At 39.9% G+C, this 20741-nt stretch overlaps 1 protein-coding gene across 5 annotated transcripts in view; it reads left to right on the top strand.

The window, feature by feature from the left end:
• LOC136246667 (inositol 1,4,5-trisphosphate-gated calcium channel ITPR1-like) overlaps positions 1-20741 on the top strand; it is an 82183-nt gene that overhangs the window by 11007 nt on the left and 50435 nt on the right. For 4 of the 5 annotated variants that reach the window (XR_010696726.1, XM_066038202.1, XM_066038204.1 and 1 more), the window contains 19 exons: positions 1643-1752; positions 1803-1896; positions 1949-2048; positions 2113-2214; positions 9839-9933; positions 9982-10056; positions 10103-10181; positions 10233-10363; positions 10415-10489; positions 10536-10589; positions 10642-10781; positions 10840-10896; positions 10954-11058; positions 11167-11233; positions 11284-11353; positions 11405-11442; positions 11493-11603; positions 11654-11710; positions 11759-11794. Coding sequence is in view for 4 of the 5 variants with exons in the window: in XM_066038202.1 (XP_065894274.1) it covers positions 1643-1752; positions 1803-1896; positions 1949-2048; positions 2113-2214; positions 9839-9933; positions 9982-10056; positions 10103-10181; positions 10233-10363; positions 10415-10489; positions 10536-10589; positions 10642-10781; positions 10840-10896; positions 10954-11058; positions 11167-11233; positions 11284-11353; positions 11405-11442; positions 11493-11603; positions 11654-11710; positions 11759-11794 (1596 nt within the window). In the remaining variant the exon portion in view is untranslated. The remainder of the gene's footprint in view (positions 1-1642; positions 1753-1802; positions 1897-1948; positions 2049-2112; positions 2215-9838; positions 9934-9981; positions 10057-10102; positions 10182-10232; positions 10364-10414; positions 10490-10535; positions 10590-10641; positions 10782-10839; positions 10897-10953; positions 11059-11166; positions 11234-11283; positions 11354-11404; positions 11443-11492; positions 11604-11653; positions 11711-11758; positions 11795-20741) is intronic. The other variant, XM_066038203.1, reaches the window with a different exon arrangement.

Below are 20741 nucleotides of genomic sequence, written 5' to 3'. Positions count from 1 at the left end.
AAGTATATTACATCAACTTGATTGGTCCACCTCATATGACAGAAGAAACCAGCTAAGACTGATGATGTACAAAATAATGCATGGATTACCTACATCCACCAAAATTTACCTAAACAACATCTCCCAAGGCCATCCCTATGAGTTCGTCCAGCCAGCCACCTTATGCATATTCCTGATTTCCATCAATGATTGCTATGTGGAACAGTTTACCAATACCAGTAGTTTGAATTCTGCACCTTAATAACTATAATAATATTAGTCTAATAGAGCATTCAACATTGTATCGTTAAGCGGTCACCAACCTCTACAATATTTTCTGTTCTTTGTCATTAGATTCTCCATTTATTAGCAACTGGTATGCCAAAGAATGCCTCAGCCTTAGTCAAAGCAGCCTCAATTTTATTACTGGTACAATGCTGAATGCTCCATTAGAGTAATTCAATATTTAAATTATACAATGAGTCTATATGTGACTGGACCTGTGAAAACAGGGCATGTGGGCACATGATTTTTGCCTACTTTTTCAAATTCATTGACTCATACCTTTTATATCATTATGATATGGAAATGAAATTTTTAACTCTTTGCAAACATTTAATTAGCTTTATGATGCAAGTTACAGAATGCAAATATTCTGTACCACTACTGCGATAGGATCTATAATGTGACAGGGTGTAATTTGTGCCCACATGTCCTGTTTTCTCAGGCCCAGTCACATATAAAAGCCTTTCAGTCAGTCTTGATATTCACAAATGCTAGTGAAGTACATTAAGCATACTAGCAGCATGGCAAACACTAAACTAGGAGGTAGACAGCAAACACAAAAGTTTCACCATTCTGTTCCATTCCATTCCCGATTCCAGTTCTGGTTATTATAACTTGCCCAAAGTAGAGACTAGTCAAAATTAAGGCAGCATCTGCAGTAAATTTTGGAGGTCATGTTATACTGTTGTAAGATTAGTATTAAGTGTTGAATACATGATACATTTTGCACTGTGAATATCTATTTAATGCCATGAAGTTAGCATATGATGTCTCGAATGTACTGGAGTATAAGATACCTGCTGATTTGACAGAAGAGTCAAGAATCGAAGAATAATGCTTTGCCAACAAAGGAACTTAGGGGTGGAGGGGGGTGGTGTGCTAGGAGATTGAATTTGGTAATCAGAATGCTATCCAGAAGTGAAAATTGGCTACGTAGTTTCATTAATATTACAATAGGATTATATTTATAGTGCTTATACTGTATGAACTGCATAAATGGCAGTGGGTAGGTTTCAGCCAGTTAGATGCACACAATTCATTTAATGCTACTGCATAAGGGCACATTTTGTATATGCATCGTTTTGTCTTGAAATTGGCTGTAGTGGGGCTTCCTGGAATTTTCCAGATACATCTCTTCCAAAATCGAACCCCCTTCCAGATAATTCTACAGTAGCTACTTCCCTTGTATTATACTTCATTTATTTGAATGAACACACATTTGTAGCAAAAAAGGTGTGCACTAATGTGAATGACACAATATTAGCTTTTTGTGTGTGGAAAGTTATGCTATTACTCATAGAAACTAATTTAGTTTGATTGTATCATAGCACATCAGGTTGTTTGCAATATTAGCATTACTAATTTTCTTTATACACAGGTCAATTTACATGATCAAGTGTCCTTTCAATTCATCAAAGCAGAAGGACAATACTTGAAAACTAGTAAAATCACATATGGCCATGTTGGAATCTCCCTTTATGGACATTGGTAAACCATTAATCAATTATTGTCCCAGTATTATTTTATTATGGCTCTAGCCATGAAGTCAATATGGGTAGTGTTCCATCAGCATACACATTGAAACCTCATTACCAAACAATTCTGGATGACGAAAAGGAGAAATACGTTACAGTATGTACTTATCTATAATGTATTTGGAACAGAGAAACTTAGATTCTCGTAGGCTGGCAGTGTAGTGAGATTGTTTCATCGTGAGTCTGAGTGTTATGTGGTAGCTGAAGGATCATTTGCAAATAAGGAAGAAAAAGTGAAGGCTGAGAGTGGTATGTATAGCATCATAATTATGAAATTATGCATGATAATTATATTACTTGATACTTTTTCTAGTACACTTGCGAAAGAGAAAATCCGATCATGGTAAACTCAGACCACCATCCACTTCTGCTATCACTTACTGGCAGATTGAAAAGGATATTGAACCACTAAATGGTATTTATAATGACTTGATTTTTGCAATTGTTAATCCAAGCCAAAAGGGGACTGACATTAATAACTAGAACTCTAAAAGAACACAATTATTTACTAGTTATACCATAGACATGAGGGGTGTACCCGATAATATATTCCCAATGCTGCCGAGAGGATTTAGGGGGACCAGGGCAAATTTAATTAGAATTTGGGGCCCTATAACCCAAAATTTTCAATAAAGGAAAACAGACAAAAGCATATTACAAGAACAAGCATAGCAAACTAGCTACTAACTTATTGACAGTTTTAGCATGCAGACTAAGATAGGGGGCATGTCCCCCAGGAAAATTAGGCTATCTGAGATTGAATATGAAGGCAATTTACAAGAACAAGCTTAGCTAACTAGTTACTGTATTAGACTACAAGCTACTAACTGATAAGCTTATGACAGTTTTAGCATGCAAACATGCCAAACATGCCAAGCTAGGAAGTCTGGGGGAATGCCCCCGGAAATTTTTGAATATTAGATCCTCTGGGATTAATATAAGAGTGATTTCAATAATATAATTATAATTTATTGGATTGTTGTATTAGAGTGATTGCTGGTCTCAAGTTTGAATTTTACAGCAAGCTTTCTGCAAAATAAATACCGCCTAGGAAATTTTCTACCCTATGCCAGACTGATTGTTAACAGTTACTATAACTAAATATTTGCCTGACTGCTGTAATAGGGTGACTGTTCTATTAGAGCTACACTACAGGGAAGATTTACACTGTTGTACCGTTCGTTTTATTGTACTGTAGCTATATGTGTGGATAAGTAGCTAAGGGGCAGCTCAAAGGGTAGCTAATGTCTTGGGACTCTCATACACTATCTGAGAAATCCACTTATAAATACAATTGAAATGATAATGCAGAAATATGTGCTGAAATACTTAAATATTGGGACTCTCATACACCATGTTGCCTGGGTTTTTGCGTGGGCGCTGGCTACCCCTCGGGGCAGCTACTATTGTATGAGGCCCCTGGAGGCTCCCTTGTGGCCCCTTACAAAGTGGGGCCCAGGGCAAATTGTCCTACCCCCTGTCGGCGGCCCTGTATATGCCCAAGCCCGAGGGCAGCAATAAGTAATATGTAACGCTGTGACTTTGTCGAGAACAATTATACTTAGCTACCACCAGTATTATTCTTAACACAGACTGACTTGTACAACAAAAGGAAACCTTAACATAACTACTTAACATCCAAAGTGTTAATTGTACAAAATATATAATTAAACATATGTTACTACAGAGGTCTGTTACACTATCCCCCTCCACTAAGAAGATGTCCCATCTTCACGTTCTCACATAATCCTGCAGTCTCACAGGAGGCCGGTGCTGTCTGGTTGGGTAACGTCTTGTCTCACTTGGGGGTTGATCAGTTCCAACATTTGTAGGTTGTCTTGATGTAGGTTGATCACTGGAGTAGCATTCATCATCATAATCTACCAACTCCAAATCTGTTCCCACAGGTGGAGCTCAAGGGGTAGGTACATGTTCCTCACTTGCTGCAGCCGGTTGATCACTACTGGCAGAAGTGGAAGGCAAGTCAACATCTAGTCGAATGTCCTGTGGACATGGCTTTAATCGGTTAAAATGCACCACCTGTCGCTGCCTCCGTCCCCTTTGACACTGTACTCTATAGGTGCACTCGGACAACTTTTTCATGACTTTGAAAGGTCCAGTCCAAGGGTGGAAAAGCTTCCTACTACTGTTCTTTGGGACTTTTGGGTTTAACACCCATACCACGTCACCAGTCTTAAACGGTGAACCATTTGCCCTCTGGTCATAATATGCTTTCTGCCTTTGATGCTGCACTCCGGCAGTCTTCTTTGCTATTTCAAATGCAGCTGTCAGTTGCTTCTCAAGGTCTTCTGCATATTCATTGATGGATTGTGTCTTGTTGTCTATTGCAGTGCCATATAGGATGTCTATGGGTAGAACTGCCTGACGGCCATACATTAAATAAAATGGTGCATAACTGGTCGAGGCATGAGTACTGGTGTTATAAGCAAAGCATACCTTGCGAATGTGATTTTCCCAATCCCACGGATTGTCTTTGCAGTGGGTAGCTAACATGCTTAGTAGTGTCCTGTTAAATCTCTCCACCATGCCATCACATTGTGGATGGTATGGGGAAGTTCTACTCTTTTGAATACCTAAAAGCTTGCATACCTCTGACATCAGCTGTGACTCAAACTGTTTCCCCTGATCTGAGTGAAGCTGGCTAGGTACTCCAAAACGCATGAACACCTCATCTACCAGGCGAATGGCAACAGTCTTAGCCTCTTGATTCGGGATTGCAAAAGCCTCCATCCATCTACTAAAATAATCAGCCACAACCAGTATGTAACTGTTTCCAGCTTGGCTTTCAGGGAATGGTCCCAAGATATCCATGGCCATAACTTGCATAGGATAGCTTGCTGTTATTGTACCTAGTGGCGCTCGTTTGGAAACAGGAGGTGATTTCCTAGTAGCACAACTTGCACAGGTTTGACACCAGCTGCAAGTGTCATTCCAATATCCAGGCCAATAAAAACGTTCTTTAACCCTTCCAAAGGTCTTCTCCTGTCCCAGGTGACCACCTGCTACTCCATCATGCAGTGATGCCAGAATGTCTGACCGATGATTCTTAGGGACTACAAACTGTAGCCACTTCTGATCCCTGTGAGGTTCAGAGAACTGCCTATACAACACTCCGTTGATGACTATCAACTGGTCCCACAACTGCCAGAGTCTGCGGTCCTCGGGACTGTTATTGCTCAGAACAGCCGGTTTCTGATTAGTTTCCTTAGCAGCCAGTACTGATGAAATACGGGGATCATCTATCTGGGCAGTTCGAAGTTCCTCTGGGGAGTGAGCACTCAGTGAAGCCAGGGACTACTGCTGCTAGTGCAAGAGCCTCATCAGCTGGAATGATTCCACATTGTTTACAAGGGATTCTTGACATGGCATCAGCATTGTTGTGACTTTTACCTGGCCTATGCTTAACTGTGAAGTGATACTCTTGTAGCTTCTGTACCCAACGTGCAACTTGGCCTTCTGGGTCTTTAAACTTCTGTAACCACGCCAAGGCACCATGGTCAGTCCGAATTGTGAAATGTGATCCTAGAAGGTAAGGGCGGAAGTGCTGAAGAAAGGTCACCACAGCCAATAGTTCTCTTCTCGTCACGCAGTAATTGCGCTCAGCCTTAGTCAAGCTTCTGCTGGCATATGCAACAGCACACTCTCTGCCCTCTTGGATCTGGGATAACACTGCTCCAATGCCCATGTCACTGGCATCAGTGTCCAAAATGAAAGGCTGTGACCAGTCTGGTAAAGCAAGTATAGGTGCAGAAACTAAGCGAGTCTTTAAGCAATCAAAGGCTTCCTGGCACTGGGTAGTCCATTTGAATTCAGACTTCTTCTCTGTAAGCTTGTGCAATGGTGAAGCTACTGAAGCAAAGTTTTTGATAAATCTTCTATAATAGCTGGCTAAGCCTAGAAATTGTTGTGTTTCTTTAATGGTAGTAGGTATAGGCCATTCTCGTACACGACATGTTTTGTCTGGATCAGGTAAGATCCCATCTGCAGAAACAACATGCCCCAAGAATTGCACTTTAGGTTGCATGAACTGGCACTTGTGGGGTTGTAATTTTAGTCCTGCTCTGTCTAATCGTTCAAAGACTTGCCTAAGGTTGCTCAGATGTGCCTCAAATGTTTTATGCAACTGCTCCATTGTAACCCTGACAATACCATATCCATTAACCTTTGAAAGGTTGCTGGGGCATTACACAGCCCAAACGGCGTAACATTAAAGTGAAATAGACCTTCATGGGTACAAAAGGCAGTTTTCTCCGGTGCTTCTCATCTACCTCTACTTGCCAGTACCCGCTCTTCAAGTCCAATGTAGAAAAACATTTTGAACCAGCTAAAGTATCCAGGGTGTCGTCTATCCTTGGAATTGGGTAAGCATCCTTATGTGTTATTTCGTTAACCTTGCGGTAATCAACACAAAACTGCAAAGAACCATCTTTCTTTGGCACTAAAATGATTGGTGATGCCCACGGACTCTTAGATGGTGCGATAATTTCCTTTTCTTGCATCTCTGCTATCATTTTCTTTATCTCATCCCTTTGAGGTAGCGGTACCCTCCTCACAGCTTGCCGGACTGGATTTCCTGTGGTCTCAATTCGATGGCTAAGCACATTTGTCCTACCCAAGTCATCTGGTTTCAGGGCAAACAGGTGAGCATATGAGGTGAGCAGTGCACTGAATTGTCTCAGCTGGTGTTCAGTTAAACTATTTGGCATTGCACCCAAAATACTGCTCAAGATAGCTTCCCAATCTCCCTGCTGCATCAGGACATCAGATTTGGTTACCCCCGATACCTCATCCAATGGCTCTATCGCTGTGGCATCTGCAACTTTGGTCCCTTTATGTACAGTGACGGGGTGGGACTCCATGTTAAGCATACGCATAGGAACAAACCCTTTTCGTGGTATCACAACAGCACTAGCAACAAGTACTTCTGCTTTCTTAGACTTCTTATTCTCCACAATCCAATTCCCCTGACAGGTGACTGGCATCATCCCCATTACTTCAATTTCACTAAGAGCCCCAATAGTAATGGTGTCTTGCACGGTGACATCAACTTGTGTGACCGATGGGCCAGGTAATGTATGAGCACACAAGGGTATTTTAATAGTACGAGTGCGCAACTCACCATGACCAAGGTCCAAAACACATTCATGAACCTCAAGAAAGTTTAGCCCTAGTATACCCTCTGATGTTAATGTATCAGCTACAATCACCTCCTGTTGGAAAATTTGCCCTAACAGCTGTAGATTGACCATCACAGATCCCTGTACTCGCATTGGTGAGCCATCTACACCAACCAGCCGCATACTAGCATGGTTTAACTTGGGAGAATTACTCGGCTTGATTCGATCCCACACCTCACTACTTATGAGGGACACAGCTGCTCCCGTATCAATCAGGAATGATACCTGATGGCCATACACATGCACAGGCACGGAATATTTAGATACAATATTAATAGAAATTGTGGGTGTGACATCATTATCTACTGTGGGGTCAGCATTGCTAGCATCCTTGTTCCTTTGTGTCTGCATCTCACTTGTAGTCATTGCCTTATTTTCTGGGTCCACAGGTATACTGCTAGCACATCCCCGAGCATAATGCCCTGGTTGCTTACAGACATGGCACATAATTGCTTGGGGCTGCCTCCTTCTCTTTCTTTGTCTCCGTGGTTGATATCGACTGCTTTCTGCATCTTCCACTTTCTTCTCCAGTCTGCTTAGCTTCTCCAACAAATTTTCTATCATCAATGTCAGGTCCGGTCCAACGGATGCTACAGCGTTCCCTTGAGTTGTTCCGGGTTGCACACCTGCGCCATCACCTTGAGCGCTGCACTGTATCAAATACGACTCGAGTTCCAGAGTAGCTGCAAGTGCTGCCACCATCGTTGAAGGGCGTTTTTGCAGGCCTGCCAACCTGGAAAGTAAAAAAATCTTGAGATTACTGTACCTTTATTGTAGTATTGCAGTGTGTAGTAATAAAAAACTGGTAGATGCTATGCTGAGACCAAAAAAAAAAAAAAAAAGGTCTTGACTTTTTAAACTTGAAATCCGTGACATTCGCGCTACAAACCGTGAGAGTTAGCAGGCCTCAAAAACCGTGAGATTCGATCTGCTGCCCTTGAGCAGGGTAGTGAAACCGTGAGACTCACGGTAAACCCGTGAGAGTTGGCAGGCCTGTTTTTGTCTCACGCCAAACGCCACCTGGGGGTTGTCCAGTTGGTCGAGGTATCTATTGAGTGCGATGTGTTCCCTAACTGCTTCTTCCAAGTCTGGATAAGCCTTGTCTGCTAGCACAGACAGTGCGTCAGCAAAATCACCCCAGCTCTCGCCCTCTTGCCTCTCACGAGAGTGTAACTCAGCTTTGTACAGATTCTTGGTTACTGACGGCTCAAAACGTTCTTGAAGCGCCTCTATAGTGTGTTTGTACCCTGTGGCCTTAATTCGAGTAAGCGCCACGTGAGCTTTACCAGTCAATCGCACGTGCAACCAAAGTGTCTTCTGTACCTCGTCCCACCCGTTGAGTATAGCTACATTATCAAAGTGCTGGACCCAGTCGCTAAATTCCCCTTCCCCAGAAAACACATCAGGAAGAATCACTGGCCTTTGAGTTGTCACTTGACGTACTGGTCCTCGCTCCACCGGGCGGTTCTCGTCGGACATTCCAGAATCAGTGCCTCTCGGGTCAGGCTTGTGGGGCGGTGCTCCTCAGCTCTGAAAATGTTTAAGCAACACAACAGTGTCTCGGTTCAATTAGACTCCACCTTATCAGGTACCGTTAAGGGTGGCCACGGTACAACAGCTTTCTCTCCTTGGGTTCAGAGTGGCGGCGATGACCAATCCTGCCGACTACACCAATGTAACGCTGTGACTTTGTCGAGAACAATTATACTTAGCTACCACCAGTATTATTCTTAACACAGACTGACTTGTACAACAAAAGGAAACCTTAACATAACTACTTAACATCCAAAGTGTTAATTGTACAAAATATATAATTAAACATATGTTACTACAGAGGTCTGTTACAAATATATACCACTCAGGTGGCTCACCTAATAGGTGAATGAAGACAAACCTACATTCTTATACAGAGGTTTGTAAATATTGACTGTGGGTTTAAATTGTTGGCACAAAAAAGAAATGATTGTGGGTTTCACTAGTTGTAGTGATACCATTTCTAACCAAATATCCACTTTATGGATATCTAGTAATGTAAGGTGCTAAAATAAGTACTTATAAGTATAGGTTGAGAATGTCTGAGCCATCTTGAAATGTGGTTGAAATGGATGTGTGATGCCCACATTGTGAAAACAATTATTTAGTGATGCTTAGTAACTGAACTATGTAATGCTAACTCACTCCATTATTTTTCCTTCAAGAGAATGCTTAGCCTAATCAAGCCAACAAGCTAAACTCAAACCCACAATGAAAAACTTTAAGCAACTCCATATAAAGAATCAAAGGAAACCGATGCTTTGTAACTGCCTCAGCATCACAGTGTGTGGTCAGGGCTATAATCATCCTAACCACAAGGCGATATTATGATATCACCCTACATGTGCTCAGGGCAATACATGAAATATAGCCTTGTGGTTTCTTTGATCTGAGGTGTCAAAGTGGTGTATACACAATATGTGACTGGGCCTGCAAAAATAGGGCATGTGGTTTTTCCTACTTTTTCAAACTTCCATCACGCATAACGTTTTGTACCATAATGCTTTGCCAATGCAACTTTCGGCTCTTCGTAAGCACTTAATTGGCTTTATGATGCAAGTTACAGAATGTAAATATTCTGTTCCAGAACTGAGATATGACCTGTAAAGTGATGGGGTGTAGTGTGTGTCCACATTGTGTTCCCACATGCCCTGTTTTCGCAGGCCCAGTCACATAATACTAATGAAAGCGCAAAAGTAAGCAGCCAGTTGTTCATACATTCAAGGTAACATAAACTAAGAAAGCAATGGATAGCCAATTTACAGCATGATTATAGTAATAATGATCCTCCTGCATACTCTTCACCAGGTCAAGCTGTTCTATGGGAAGAATGTTGTAGATTGAGGCACCTTCCAACAAGATTGTACCTAGCAATTGTCAAGGATGAAAGAGAATGTTTCCAAGTAAATTTATTTACAATGATGCACTTACATGCCTTGCTATCCACTCAGGTTACTTTGAAGGAGAGAGATCGTTCATGCGGCAAAGATTGGGAAATGGTGTTTAAACTGATACCACTTATTCAGGTATTATGACTGTGCTGATATCAATACTTTTCATAGTTTTCAACAGGAAGATGCTGAAATAAAATTAGAATCGCATGTAAGGATACAACATCTGTCTACAGAACAGTGGATAAGTGCCGTGAATAGTAAGCTAAAGTGTCTGACAAATTCACAAATAAAGATGTTATTATTAACAGCCCAATTCACTCATCAGTCTTTTGATTCTAAAGCAACTGGATTAGGTGCAGTGCCATGGGACACTGCTACACTGAAACAAATTAGAGTAACTCAACAAATGAACTATGATGATGCATTCACAATTGAAGAGGTATATAGGTTAGCCAACTGAACAGCTCACCTCATGTACCAACTGTTACAGGTTGATCACAGGTTAATTGAGAAATTTAATATAGTGGCTGAAGTTATTCCTGTTATTAAGGAATACATTACAGAGGTTGGAATTTTTGACAAAGTCTTCTTTGCTTACAATTTAGTTACAGAAAGAGGAAGATGCGCAAAGAGAAAAATCCATTTCAGATAATGAATTGATAGAGGTCTAGTGTGTAATCATTACAATATTTCAAGTTACTGCTTGTAAACTCGTAGGCTCTTGATGTGATCATAAAATTTGTTGACTCAGCAAATGTTGATTTAATTGACCGTCAGAAACTATTGAGATATTTAATGATCATAGAAATGATAGTAAAAATTTTGGAAATTTACGAAAATGTTAATGTCAGCTCCAGGTAATCCAACAGTAATAAAGAAATACTTCATGTTAATTATGAACTATATAATAAACAGTGAAGTGGTTAAAAAATGCTATGAACTGCTACATGTTTATTTAAAGGGAAATAATTGGTGAGTAGTGACTGCGTGCTTGTGTGGTGTCAATTAGTCAGTAAGTGACTGTTGCAGGAAAAATGAATTTTACATGTCCAGATTTATCCCTGTGTTCACCAAGCATATTGGCTGTAACCTCAAAATGGAGAATATGCTGATTGAATTATCAAGAGACAATCTGTAAGGATCACTGCTGGGCTTGTGTGCTTGGTTTTTTACTTTGCCAGACATGTGACTGGTCCTGGAATTAACGTATTGTGTATACATGCCTGCTCCTATATGTTACAGAGAGGTTATTGTGGGACATGACAATGGTCAAGTTAAGGGCTTTATTGAACATTTGTGTCGTACTCAGGTATCACACATGTGATTTTCAGTGTGTCACATAATCCCTTCATTTTTCAGGACCCTCATATTATGGACTATCTAGGTGTTCTATGTGTTTGTCAAGACCATCCCATTACACAGCACCAAGGTACATAGCTGTATCATCACCTTTATTTTGTAGTGTGATGATTTTGTGCAGACTATATAATTGAGGAATTAGTATGCCACCATGGAAAGGTACCCTTGTGCATGATATGGCTGGATGTTTACCATTCAATTATACATAGAATATTTTCTATATTACTGAAATTCGGAGTGAACCATCATTTGGAGATGTGATATACTGTAAACCTGGCAAACAAAAGGAATGGATAAACCTCCATTCCATTAAATCACAGGTTGATTATCATGTTCTGCAATTAGCATGTAACTGTATATTTCAATCCAGAAGCTCGAATATCATTTCCTTGTGGCACAACTTGATTTGTTTGCAAAACTCTGCAAGGTAGATTATGCACCATATCTTGATGCATTGATTAGAATATGTTTTCAGGGAAATAACAAAAGAGCAATTGAGATTATTAATACGGTAATATGGTGTTATGTATTGCAATAGATCAGTGCATAATTATGGTACTGTGACTCAGTGTAATTAGTGCAGTTGTAAAAGGTGGCTATATAGGTATATGCATATACCACTTTGAAACCTCTGATCAAAGGAAACCACAGGAATATTTAATAGTTACAAGTACACAAAAAAAACTGGAATTTTCTACTAGAGTAGGGACCATAGCACATTGATAACAAGTTGATGTTGTGCAACTTCTAAAAACTAGGCGCCATGCAGCTAGCTAACTCATCTGGAATTAACTATAGACAGTATATGCTACCATGAATTAACCAACTATGTATTACTATTTTACAATAGAGTAGTTTTGGGTTGTACAATAATATTATTAGCTAACTCTCGTATTTTGTAATTCATGAAATTTTTGTAATTCATTCAACTAAGTTGCTATACACTGCTAAGGAAGCGCTTGTTAAACAAACCGTTTTTACCAACACATTACGCACAGAAGTATCTTCTAAACTGTTTTATAGTGTGACTAACGTGTTTTTTCCCACAAATTCTCTCGACAAAGCCTTAAAGCTGCTCTTCATTTTTGCTCACGTACGTAAGGGATATGCCCCCTTTCAGCTCGAAGCGGTAGGCTATTCTTGGTAGTGTACGAGGCCTGCACCATTGTTTTTCAGTTGCTAAATGCCTGAAAACCTCAAGGGGAAGGCAGTCTGAGGAAAGTCGCCACACCTGTATTTCAGTCTGCTGAAAAGAAACCACCTCAGAACAAAGTTCACCTGTGCAGAAGTTTAATGCAGACTTCATTTTGCTATTACTTCTTACGTAAAAGCTGCTTTTACCATTATTTAACAATTTTGCTCATGTGGGTGCGCACAGATAAACATAGGTAGATATGTAGATAGGTAGAAAGGTACACATACACACCTTTATGAAAACAATTTCAGTAACCAGGCGCGTGCCCACAGCTGGCCTTCAGCCGGCTGTGGGCACGTGCTTGGTTTAAAAAGTACTGAAACAAGTTGGAGATTAAACACAGTAAAACAATAAGAAGTGTTATTTCCATACTGTGCATTTCTGTTAAGCTATCTTGAGCACAGTAGAGATCCTACTGTGCTCAAGATATATTGTTTTACAGAGATTTAATATCATGGACTACTTCAACTTGTTTCAGTACTTTTTATCAATGTGCTATGGTCCCTACTCTAGTAGAAAATTCCAACTTTTTTCATGTACTTGTTTGTTAACTTTTTTTTTTTGGAAATAATTTTATTATGACTGATGAACCCATGCATACTGCATCTGAAATAGCGCTGTGTGCCCCAGCTATATCAATTATTGTCTGAAAAGTGAAGTATCCATTATGCTTCATTGTCAGCTATGTTCAACCTGTTACACAGCATTTCAAATCAAGAACTATTTGAAAAGCACCTCTACAGTCCATGCATACCACAAGAAAGAAATGGTGCAGTGCACCCCAACTATCAAGACACACGGTAGTGTGTCGTGCAGCCAAGAAAGCCGGCGACCACACCGTGAGTATATTTACAGGAAGAAAGAAAACAGCTTTTTCACGCATGCATAGCTCCATGGCCCCTTCTCCAAAGCACACTATTTTTGCATTATAGCTGTCCCCCAGGTAGGGTACGCCACACAGCAAATTAGATTAAATTCGCAACAGCCATTTGCGAGAAATGGGCGTCCAAAATTTCGTTTTAATTTCTTCGTTTTTTTCTTCTTATGCCGTACGGCTACGGGGGCTTCGATTTCTTTTCGCACATTTTGCAAAAATTGCTATAAAATGCAAACGTGTAACTCGATTGCCTCGATCTTTGGTACAAATTAAGAACGTGTAACGGTGGATTCACGTACCAAGTTTGTTGTAAGTCTGAGTAGTATTCAAGGAGTTATGGACGTTTATTCACGTAAAAACAGATCAAACTTCTGTCACGGCTACAGGGTAAACCAAGCATAGAAATAACTTGAAAATTGGTGTGTAGATAGGCTGATCATCGTAGCAGTGCCTTTTGATAGTTTGAATAGCAATAGAGTTACAGCGACAAAGTTATAAAGCAAAAACTAAGCAAGTGTAAAATCGCTGATCGAGATACTCTAATAGACCAGTCACCACGGGGTAAAAAAAGTGTGCAAAAAATGTCGGAAAAAAAACTTACCAGAGTTCGAACCAGGGACCTCCATACCTAACACCTGCATCCTTAACCACTGAACCACTGCTACCTTGACTGATCACTTCACTTAATTTCTGCTTTATAAATGAAATTTCTAGTTGAAATCTGCTTATAGTCAAACGTCTGTAATTTCATAAATCTACCAATAGAAGTTCTAGACTGTTCTAGAACATTCTATGTATGTTCTATTAGAAGTCCTCAAAAAAAATGTGCACTCTATTAGAGTATTACAATAATATTATCAAATATTGAATTAAATCATGCAATGAAATACATTTATAAGTCTGTCTTCAATAATCATCATTGTATCTACATAGAAAAGAAGAAATGTGAGTAAAGACAAACCTCAAAGTCAGCCATAGGCTGGTTTTGGGGCCTTGTAAAGTATAAAAAGGAGTGAAATCCACACAAAAACAGCCAAGCTGTGAAAAAATGGTGCGGCCTTAAAAAGCCTGGGTGAAAAAAGTTGTGAAATCAAAGGTGGCGGCCAAGAAATGGCTGCAATGATGTTAATGCTAAAAATTTTAATAATGGCTGTGTGCATTGTTAAAATTTATTAGCATTAACATCATTGCAGCTATTTCTTGGCCGCCACCTTTGATTTCACAACTTTTTTCACCCAGGCTTTTTAAGGCCGCACTATTTTTTCACAGCTTGGCTGTTTTTTTGTGTGGATATTAATTATCGTCTGAAAAGTGAAGTATCCATTACGCTTCGCTGTCGGCTATGTTCAACCAGTTACACAGCAGTACGAATCAAGAACTGTTTGAAAAACACCTTTGCAATCATAATAGCCACTAAGAAAAATACGGATGATTTCTGTTTCAAAGGGAAGTCATCACATGCTACCACCAAATTGACACCTTTCGCTGTCAGCAAAGATGAATGGCACACAGAGGAGGACACTGGTAAGTCCATGAAGAATGCATTGTACAAACTGCAGTATGCCAAAAGGCACCTGTCGGGCTGAAGTGATGCCGAACAGTGAAAAAATCAAGCCCATAGCCATTATCGAGTTACGCTTGTCTGAAGGCATCAGACAGTCAGTCAGTCACTAGAAAATTCTGTTGAATAAATTTTTTAAAATTCTGTAGCGACTTGCTTGCTGAAAGTATTTTGGGTCAATCTGAAAGCTTCTTGGGCTTAGTTTTACCTAACCAATAGTGCCTTATGGTCGTCTGAGAAATTTAAACTGGTTTTTGGGTGATATTATTTCGTGGGCCACACTTACTCCTTTGTGGTCCCTATTACAAAGTTACTATCATACTGTATAATACCATGGCCACAAGGGATTTGCCTGATATATATTCCCAAGCCTAAAGGTTGCAGGCCTGCCCGAGGGCAAGGGCATATATATGTCAGACAAATCCCGAGTGGCCATGGTATAAGTAAAATATACCACTCTGGTATGCTCACCTAATAGGTGAAGGAAGGCAAACCTGCATTCACCACATTACTTGTCTGTGGGGTTAAATTGTAGGCACAAAAAAGAAATGAATGTGGGTTTTACTGATTGTAGGGATAACATTAACCACTTTGTGGATGAATGAAGTAACCTAAGGTGCTAAAATAAACACTTAGACATATATGTTGAGAATGTTTGAGGCATCTTTTCATGCATCTGGAATATACTGTGTAGAAAAACAATCCCCACATTGTTAATATGATTATCTGGTGATGCCTAGTAACTGAACTATGCAATGCTGACTCACTCGGTTCGCTTTGCTTCACAACAATTCCCCTGACTAAACCAACATGGTAAACTTAAACCCATATTGCAAAACTTTAAGCAGCTCTATTCAAATGCACAATGCAAAACTTTAAACAGCTATATATATACTCAAAGGAAACTGATCCTTTGTAACTGCTTCAGCATCAAGGCAGCTGTGGTCAGGGCAATATGTCAAACATAACTCTATGATCTGAGGTGTCAAAGTGGTATATATTTCAGACAACAGGGTGATATCTAGGTTTAGCCCCGTGGTTAGGGTGATATCATGATAGCCCTGACCACAACTGCCTTTGATGCTGAGGTAGTTACAATGGATCAGTTCCCTTCAAAGTTGTAGGAACAGTTTTCAGAGGGGGGCAAGAGAGCTAACCATAAACTGATCTACACCTATGCAGGGTCCCATGGATATGACTCCTGTAACCAGTTCATACGTGTGTTTATATAAAGGTGTTGTAAAGTGTGTTATCACTAGCTAATAGCCCTACACCTATACTGCATAGCTATATCTCTTCACTCCCTATCCTGCTAATGGCTGCAGTGCTCCTGTACACCTCTGCACATGCTCGATGCATGTATAAATTACGTGAGAAATCATGGTCACATAAAGGTCTTCTCTTTATGCTAACTTTATGTATATACTTCACACTACAAGGATTACAACATTAATAGTTGTTATCAATAGGGCTGGGCGGTATTGGAGTTTCGCTTCACGATATATCGTGCAGAAATATATCACGATATTACTATCTAATCCAAAACAGCCAAGCTGTAAAAAAAGTGTGCGGCCCTCAGAAAGGCTATGGTGAAAAAAGATGTGAAATCCAAGGTGGCGGCCAAGAAATGGCTGTGATGGTAGGTTAATGGTAAAAATTTTAATAATGACAATTCAGGTAAATTTTGTGAAGCGGCACAAAAATTCACCTGAATTGTCGTTATTAAAATTTTTACCATTAACCTACCATCACAGCCATTTCTTGGCCGCCACCTTGGATTTCACATCTTTTTTCACCATAGCCTTTCTGAGGGCCGCACACTTTTTTTACAGCTTGGCTGTTTTGGATTAGATTTCTTTTTTTTTTGTATTTGTATACCCCAAAGCCGGCCTATGGCCAGCTTTGGGACTTTTTTAACCTATGTTTTTTTTCTTTACTACAGGAAGAAGAAAAGATGAAGTAGATGTACTTTAAATATTTTATCAGTAAATGTACAAATTATATATATAATACATATGTGACCGGATTTGCGAAAAGGGGCCTTCCACACACATCCAATTTGCCAACTTTGACAATTGATAACTTCAGATTGGAAAGAGCTATTGTCTTGAAATTTGGGCAGTGGTGATTTCTTTGCAGCTGAACTCTCTACATGATGGTTTCTATGTAGCTGAACTCTCTACACGGTAATTTCTTCTAGCTGATCTCTCTACAGAGAGATTTGTTTGTAGCTGAACTATCTACAAGGTAACTTCTTCTAGCCAATCTCTCTACAGAGTGATCTGTTCGTAGCTGAATTCTGTACAGGTGATTTGTTTGCAGCTGAGCTCTTTACAAAATGGTTTCTTTGTAGCTGAACTCTCTACAAAGTAACTTCTTCTAACTGATCTTTCTACAGGGTGATTTGTTTGTAGCTGAACTATCTACAAGGTAATTTCTTCTAGCTGATCTCTCTACATGGTGATTTGTTTGTAGCTGAATTCTGTACAGGTGATTTGTTTGCAGCTGAGCTCTAAACAGAATGGTTTCTTTGTAGCTGAACTCTCTACAAGGTAACTTTTCCAGCTGATGTCTCTGCAAGGTGACTAGTTTGTAGCTGAACTCTCTACATGGTGGTTTCTTTGTAACTGAACTTTCTACAAGGTGACTTCTTCTAGCTGATCTTTCAATAGGGTGATTTGTTTGTAGCTTCACTCTCTACAAGGTAACTTCTTCTAACTGATCTCTCTACAGGGTGATTTGTTTGTAGCTGAATTCTGTACAGGTGATTTGTTTGCAGCTTAGCTCTTTACAAAATGGTTTCTTTGTAGCTGAACTCTCTACAAGGTAACTTCTTCTAACTGATCTTTCTACAGGGCAATTTGTTTGTGGCAGAATTTTATACAGGGTGATTTCTTTGCAGCTGAACTCTCTACATGGTGGTTTCTTTGTAGCTGAACGATCTACAAGGTAACTTCTTCTAGCTGATCTCTCTACAGGGTGATTTGTTTGTAGCTTAACAATCTACAAGGTAACTTCTTCTAGCTGATCTCTCTAGAGGGTGATTTATTTGTAGCTGAACTCTCTAAAAGGTAACTTCTTCTAACTGATCTTTCTACAGGGCAATTTGTTTGTGGCTGCATTTTCTACAGAGTGATTTCTTTGCAGCTGAACTCTCTACATGGTGGTTTCTTTGTAGCTGAACTCTCTACAAGGTAATTTCTTCTAGCTGATCTCTCTACATGGAGATCTGTTTGTAGCTGAACTCTCTACAAGGTAACTTCTTCTAACTGATCTTTCTACAGGGCAATTTGTTTGTGGCAGAATTTTCTACAGGGTGATTTCTTTGCAGCTGAACTCTCTACATGGTGGTTTCTTTGTAGCTGAACTCTCTACAAGGTAACTTCTTCTAGCTGATCTCTCTACAGGGTGATTTCTTTGTAGCTTAACGATCTACAAGGTAACTTCTAGCTGATCTCTCTACAGGGTGATTTGTTTGTAGCTGAATTCTGTACAGGTCATTTGTTTGCAGCTGAGCTCTTTACAGAATGGTTTCTTTGTAGCTGAACTCTCTAATAGGTAACTTCTTATAACTGATCTTTCTACAGGGCAATTTGTTTGTGGCTGAATTTTCTTCAGGGTGATTTCTTTTCAGCTGAACTCTCTACTTGGTGGTTTCTTTGTAGCTGACCTATGTACAAGATAATTTCTTCTAGCTGACCTCTCTACAGGGTGATTTGTTTGTAGCTGAATTCTGTACAGGTGATTTGTTTGTAGCTGAGTTCTAAACAGAATGGTTTCTTTGTAGCTGAACTCTCTACAAGGTAACTTTTCTAGCTGATGTCTCTACAAGGTGACTAGTTTGTAGCTGAACTCTCTACATGGTGGTTTCTTTGTAACTGAACTCTCTACAAGGTGACCTCTTCTAGCTGATCTTTCTACAGGGTGATTTGTTTGAAGCTGAACTCTCTACAAGGTAACTTCTTCTAGCTGATCTCTCTACAGGGAGATTTGTTTGTAGCTGAACTCTCTACATGATGGTTTCTTTGTAGCTGAACTCTCTACAAGGTAACTTCTTCTAGCTAATCTCTCTACAGGGAGATTTGTTTGTAGCTGAATTCTGTACAGTTGATTTGTTTGTAGCTGAGTTCTAAACAGAATGGTTTCTTTGTAGCTGAACTCTCTACAAGGTAACTTTTCTAGCCGATGTCTCTACAAGGTGACTAGTTTGTAGCTGAACTCTCTACATGGTGGTTTCTTTGTAACTGAACTTTCTACAAGGTGACTTCTTCTAGCTGATCTTTCTACAGGATGATTTGTTTGTAGCTGAACTCTCTACAAGGTAACTTCTTCTAGCTGATCTCTCTACAGGGAGATTTGTTAGTAGCTGAACTCTCTACAGGTGATTTGTTTGAAGCTGAACTCTCTAAATGGTGGTTTCTTTGTAGCTGAACTATCTACAAGATAACTTCTTCTAGCTGATCTCTCTACATGGTGATTTGTTTGTAGCTGAATTCTGTATAGGTGATTTGTTTGCAGCTGAGCTCTTTAAATAATGGTTTCTTTGTAGCTGAACTCTCTCAATGTAACTTCTTCTAGCTGATGTCTCTACAAGGTCACTAGTTTGTAGCTGAGCTCTCTACATGGTGGTTTCTTTGTAACTGAACTCTCTACAAGGTGACCTCTTCTAGCTGATCTTTCTACAGGGTGATTTGTTTGAAACTGAACTCTCTACAAGGTAACTTCTTCTAGCTGATCTCTCTACAGGGAGATTTGTTTGTAGCTGAACTCTCTACATGATGGTTTCTTTGTAGCTGAACTCTCTACAAGGTAACTTCTTCTAGCTGATCTTTTTCACTGCATATTTGTTTGTAGCTGAGTTCTCTACAGGGTGATTTGTTTGCAGCTGAACTCTCTACATGGGAGTTTCATTGTAGCTGAACTCTCTACAATGTGACTTCTTCTAGCTGAACTCTCTACAGGGTGACTTGTTTCTAGCTGAACTCTCTACAGGTGATTTGTTTGTAGCTGAACTCTCTACATGGTGGTTTCTTTGTAGCTGAACTCTCTACAAGGTAACTTCTTCTAGCTGATCTTTTTCACTGCATATTTGTTTGTAGCTGAGTTCTATACAGGGTGATTTGTTTGCAGCTGAACTCTCTACATGGGAGTTTCATTGTAGCTGAACTCTCTACAATGTGACTTCTTCTAGCTGAACTCTCTACAGGGTGACTTGTTTCTAGCTGAACTCTCTACAGGTGATTTGTTTGCAGCTGAACTCTCTACATGGTGGTTTCTTTGTAGCTGAACTCTCTACAAGGTAACTTCTTCTAGCCGATCTTTCTACAAGGTGATTGAGTTTTTTGCAGCTGAACTCTTTACATGGTGGTTGCTTTGTAGCTGAACTCTCTAAAAGGTGACTTCTTCTAGCTGAACTCTCTACAGGATGATTTGTTTGCAGCTGGATTCTCTACGTGGTAGTTTCTTTGTAGCTGAACTCTCTACAATGTGACTTCTTCTAGCTGAACTCTCTACAGGGTGACTTGTTTCTAGCTGATCTCTCTACAGGGTGACTTGTTTCTAGCTGAATTCTCTACAGGTGATTTGTTTGCAGCTGAACTCTCTACATGGTGGTTTCTTTGTAGCTGAACTCTCTACAAGGTAACTTCTTCTAGCTGATCTTTCTACAGGGTGATTTGTTTGTAGCTGAATTCTCTACAGGGTGATTTATTTGCAGCTTAACTCTCTACAAGGTGACTTCTTCTAGCTGAACTCTCTACAGAGTGATTGATTTTTTTTGCAGCTGAACTCTCTACATGGTGGTTTCTTTGTAACTTAACTCTCTA

Source organism: Dysidea avara, chromosome 2 (assembly GCF_963678975.1).
Source record: "Dysidea avara chromosome 2, odDysAvar1.4, whole genome shotgun sequence".
Taxonomy (NCBI): domain Eukaryota; kingdom Metazoa; phylum Porifera; class Demospongiae; order Dictyoceratida; family Dysideidae; genus Dysidea; species Dysidea avara.
Note: the sequence above shows the minus strand (reverse complement) of the source record. Positions and strands in the feature narration are given on the sequence as shown.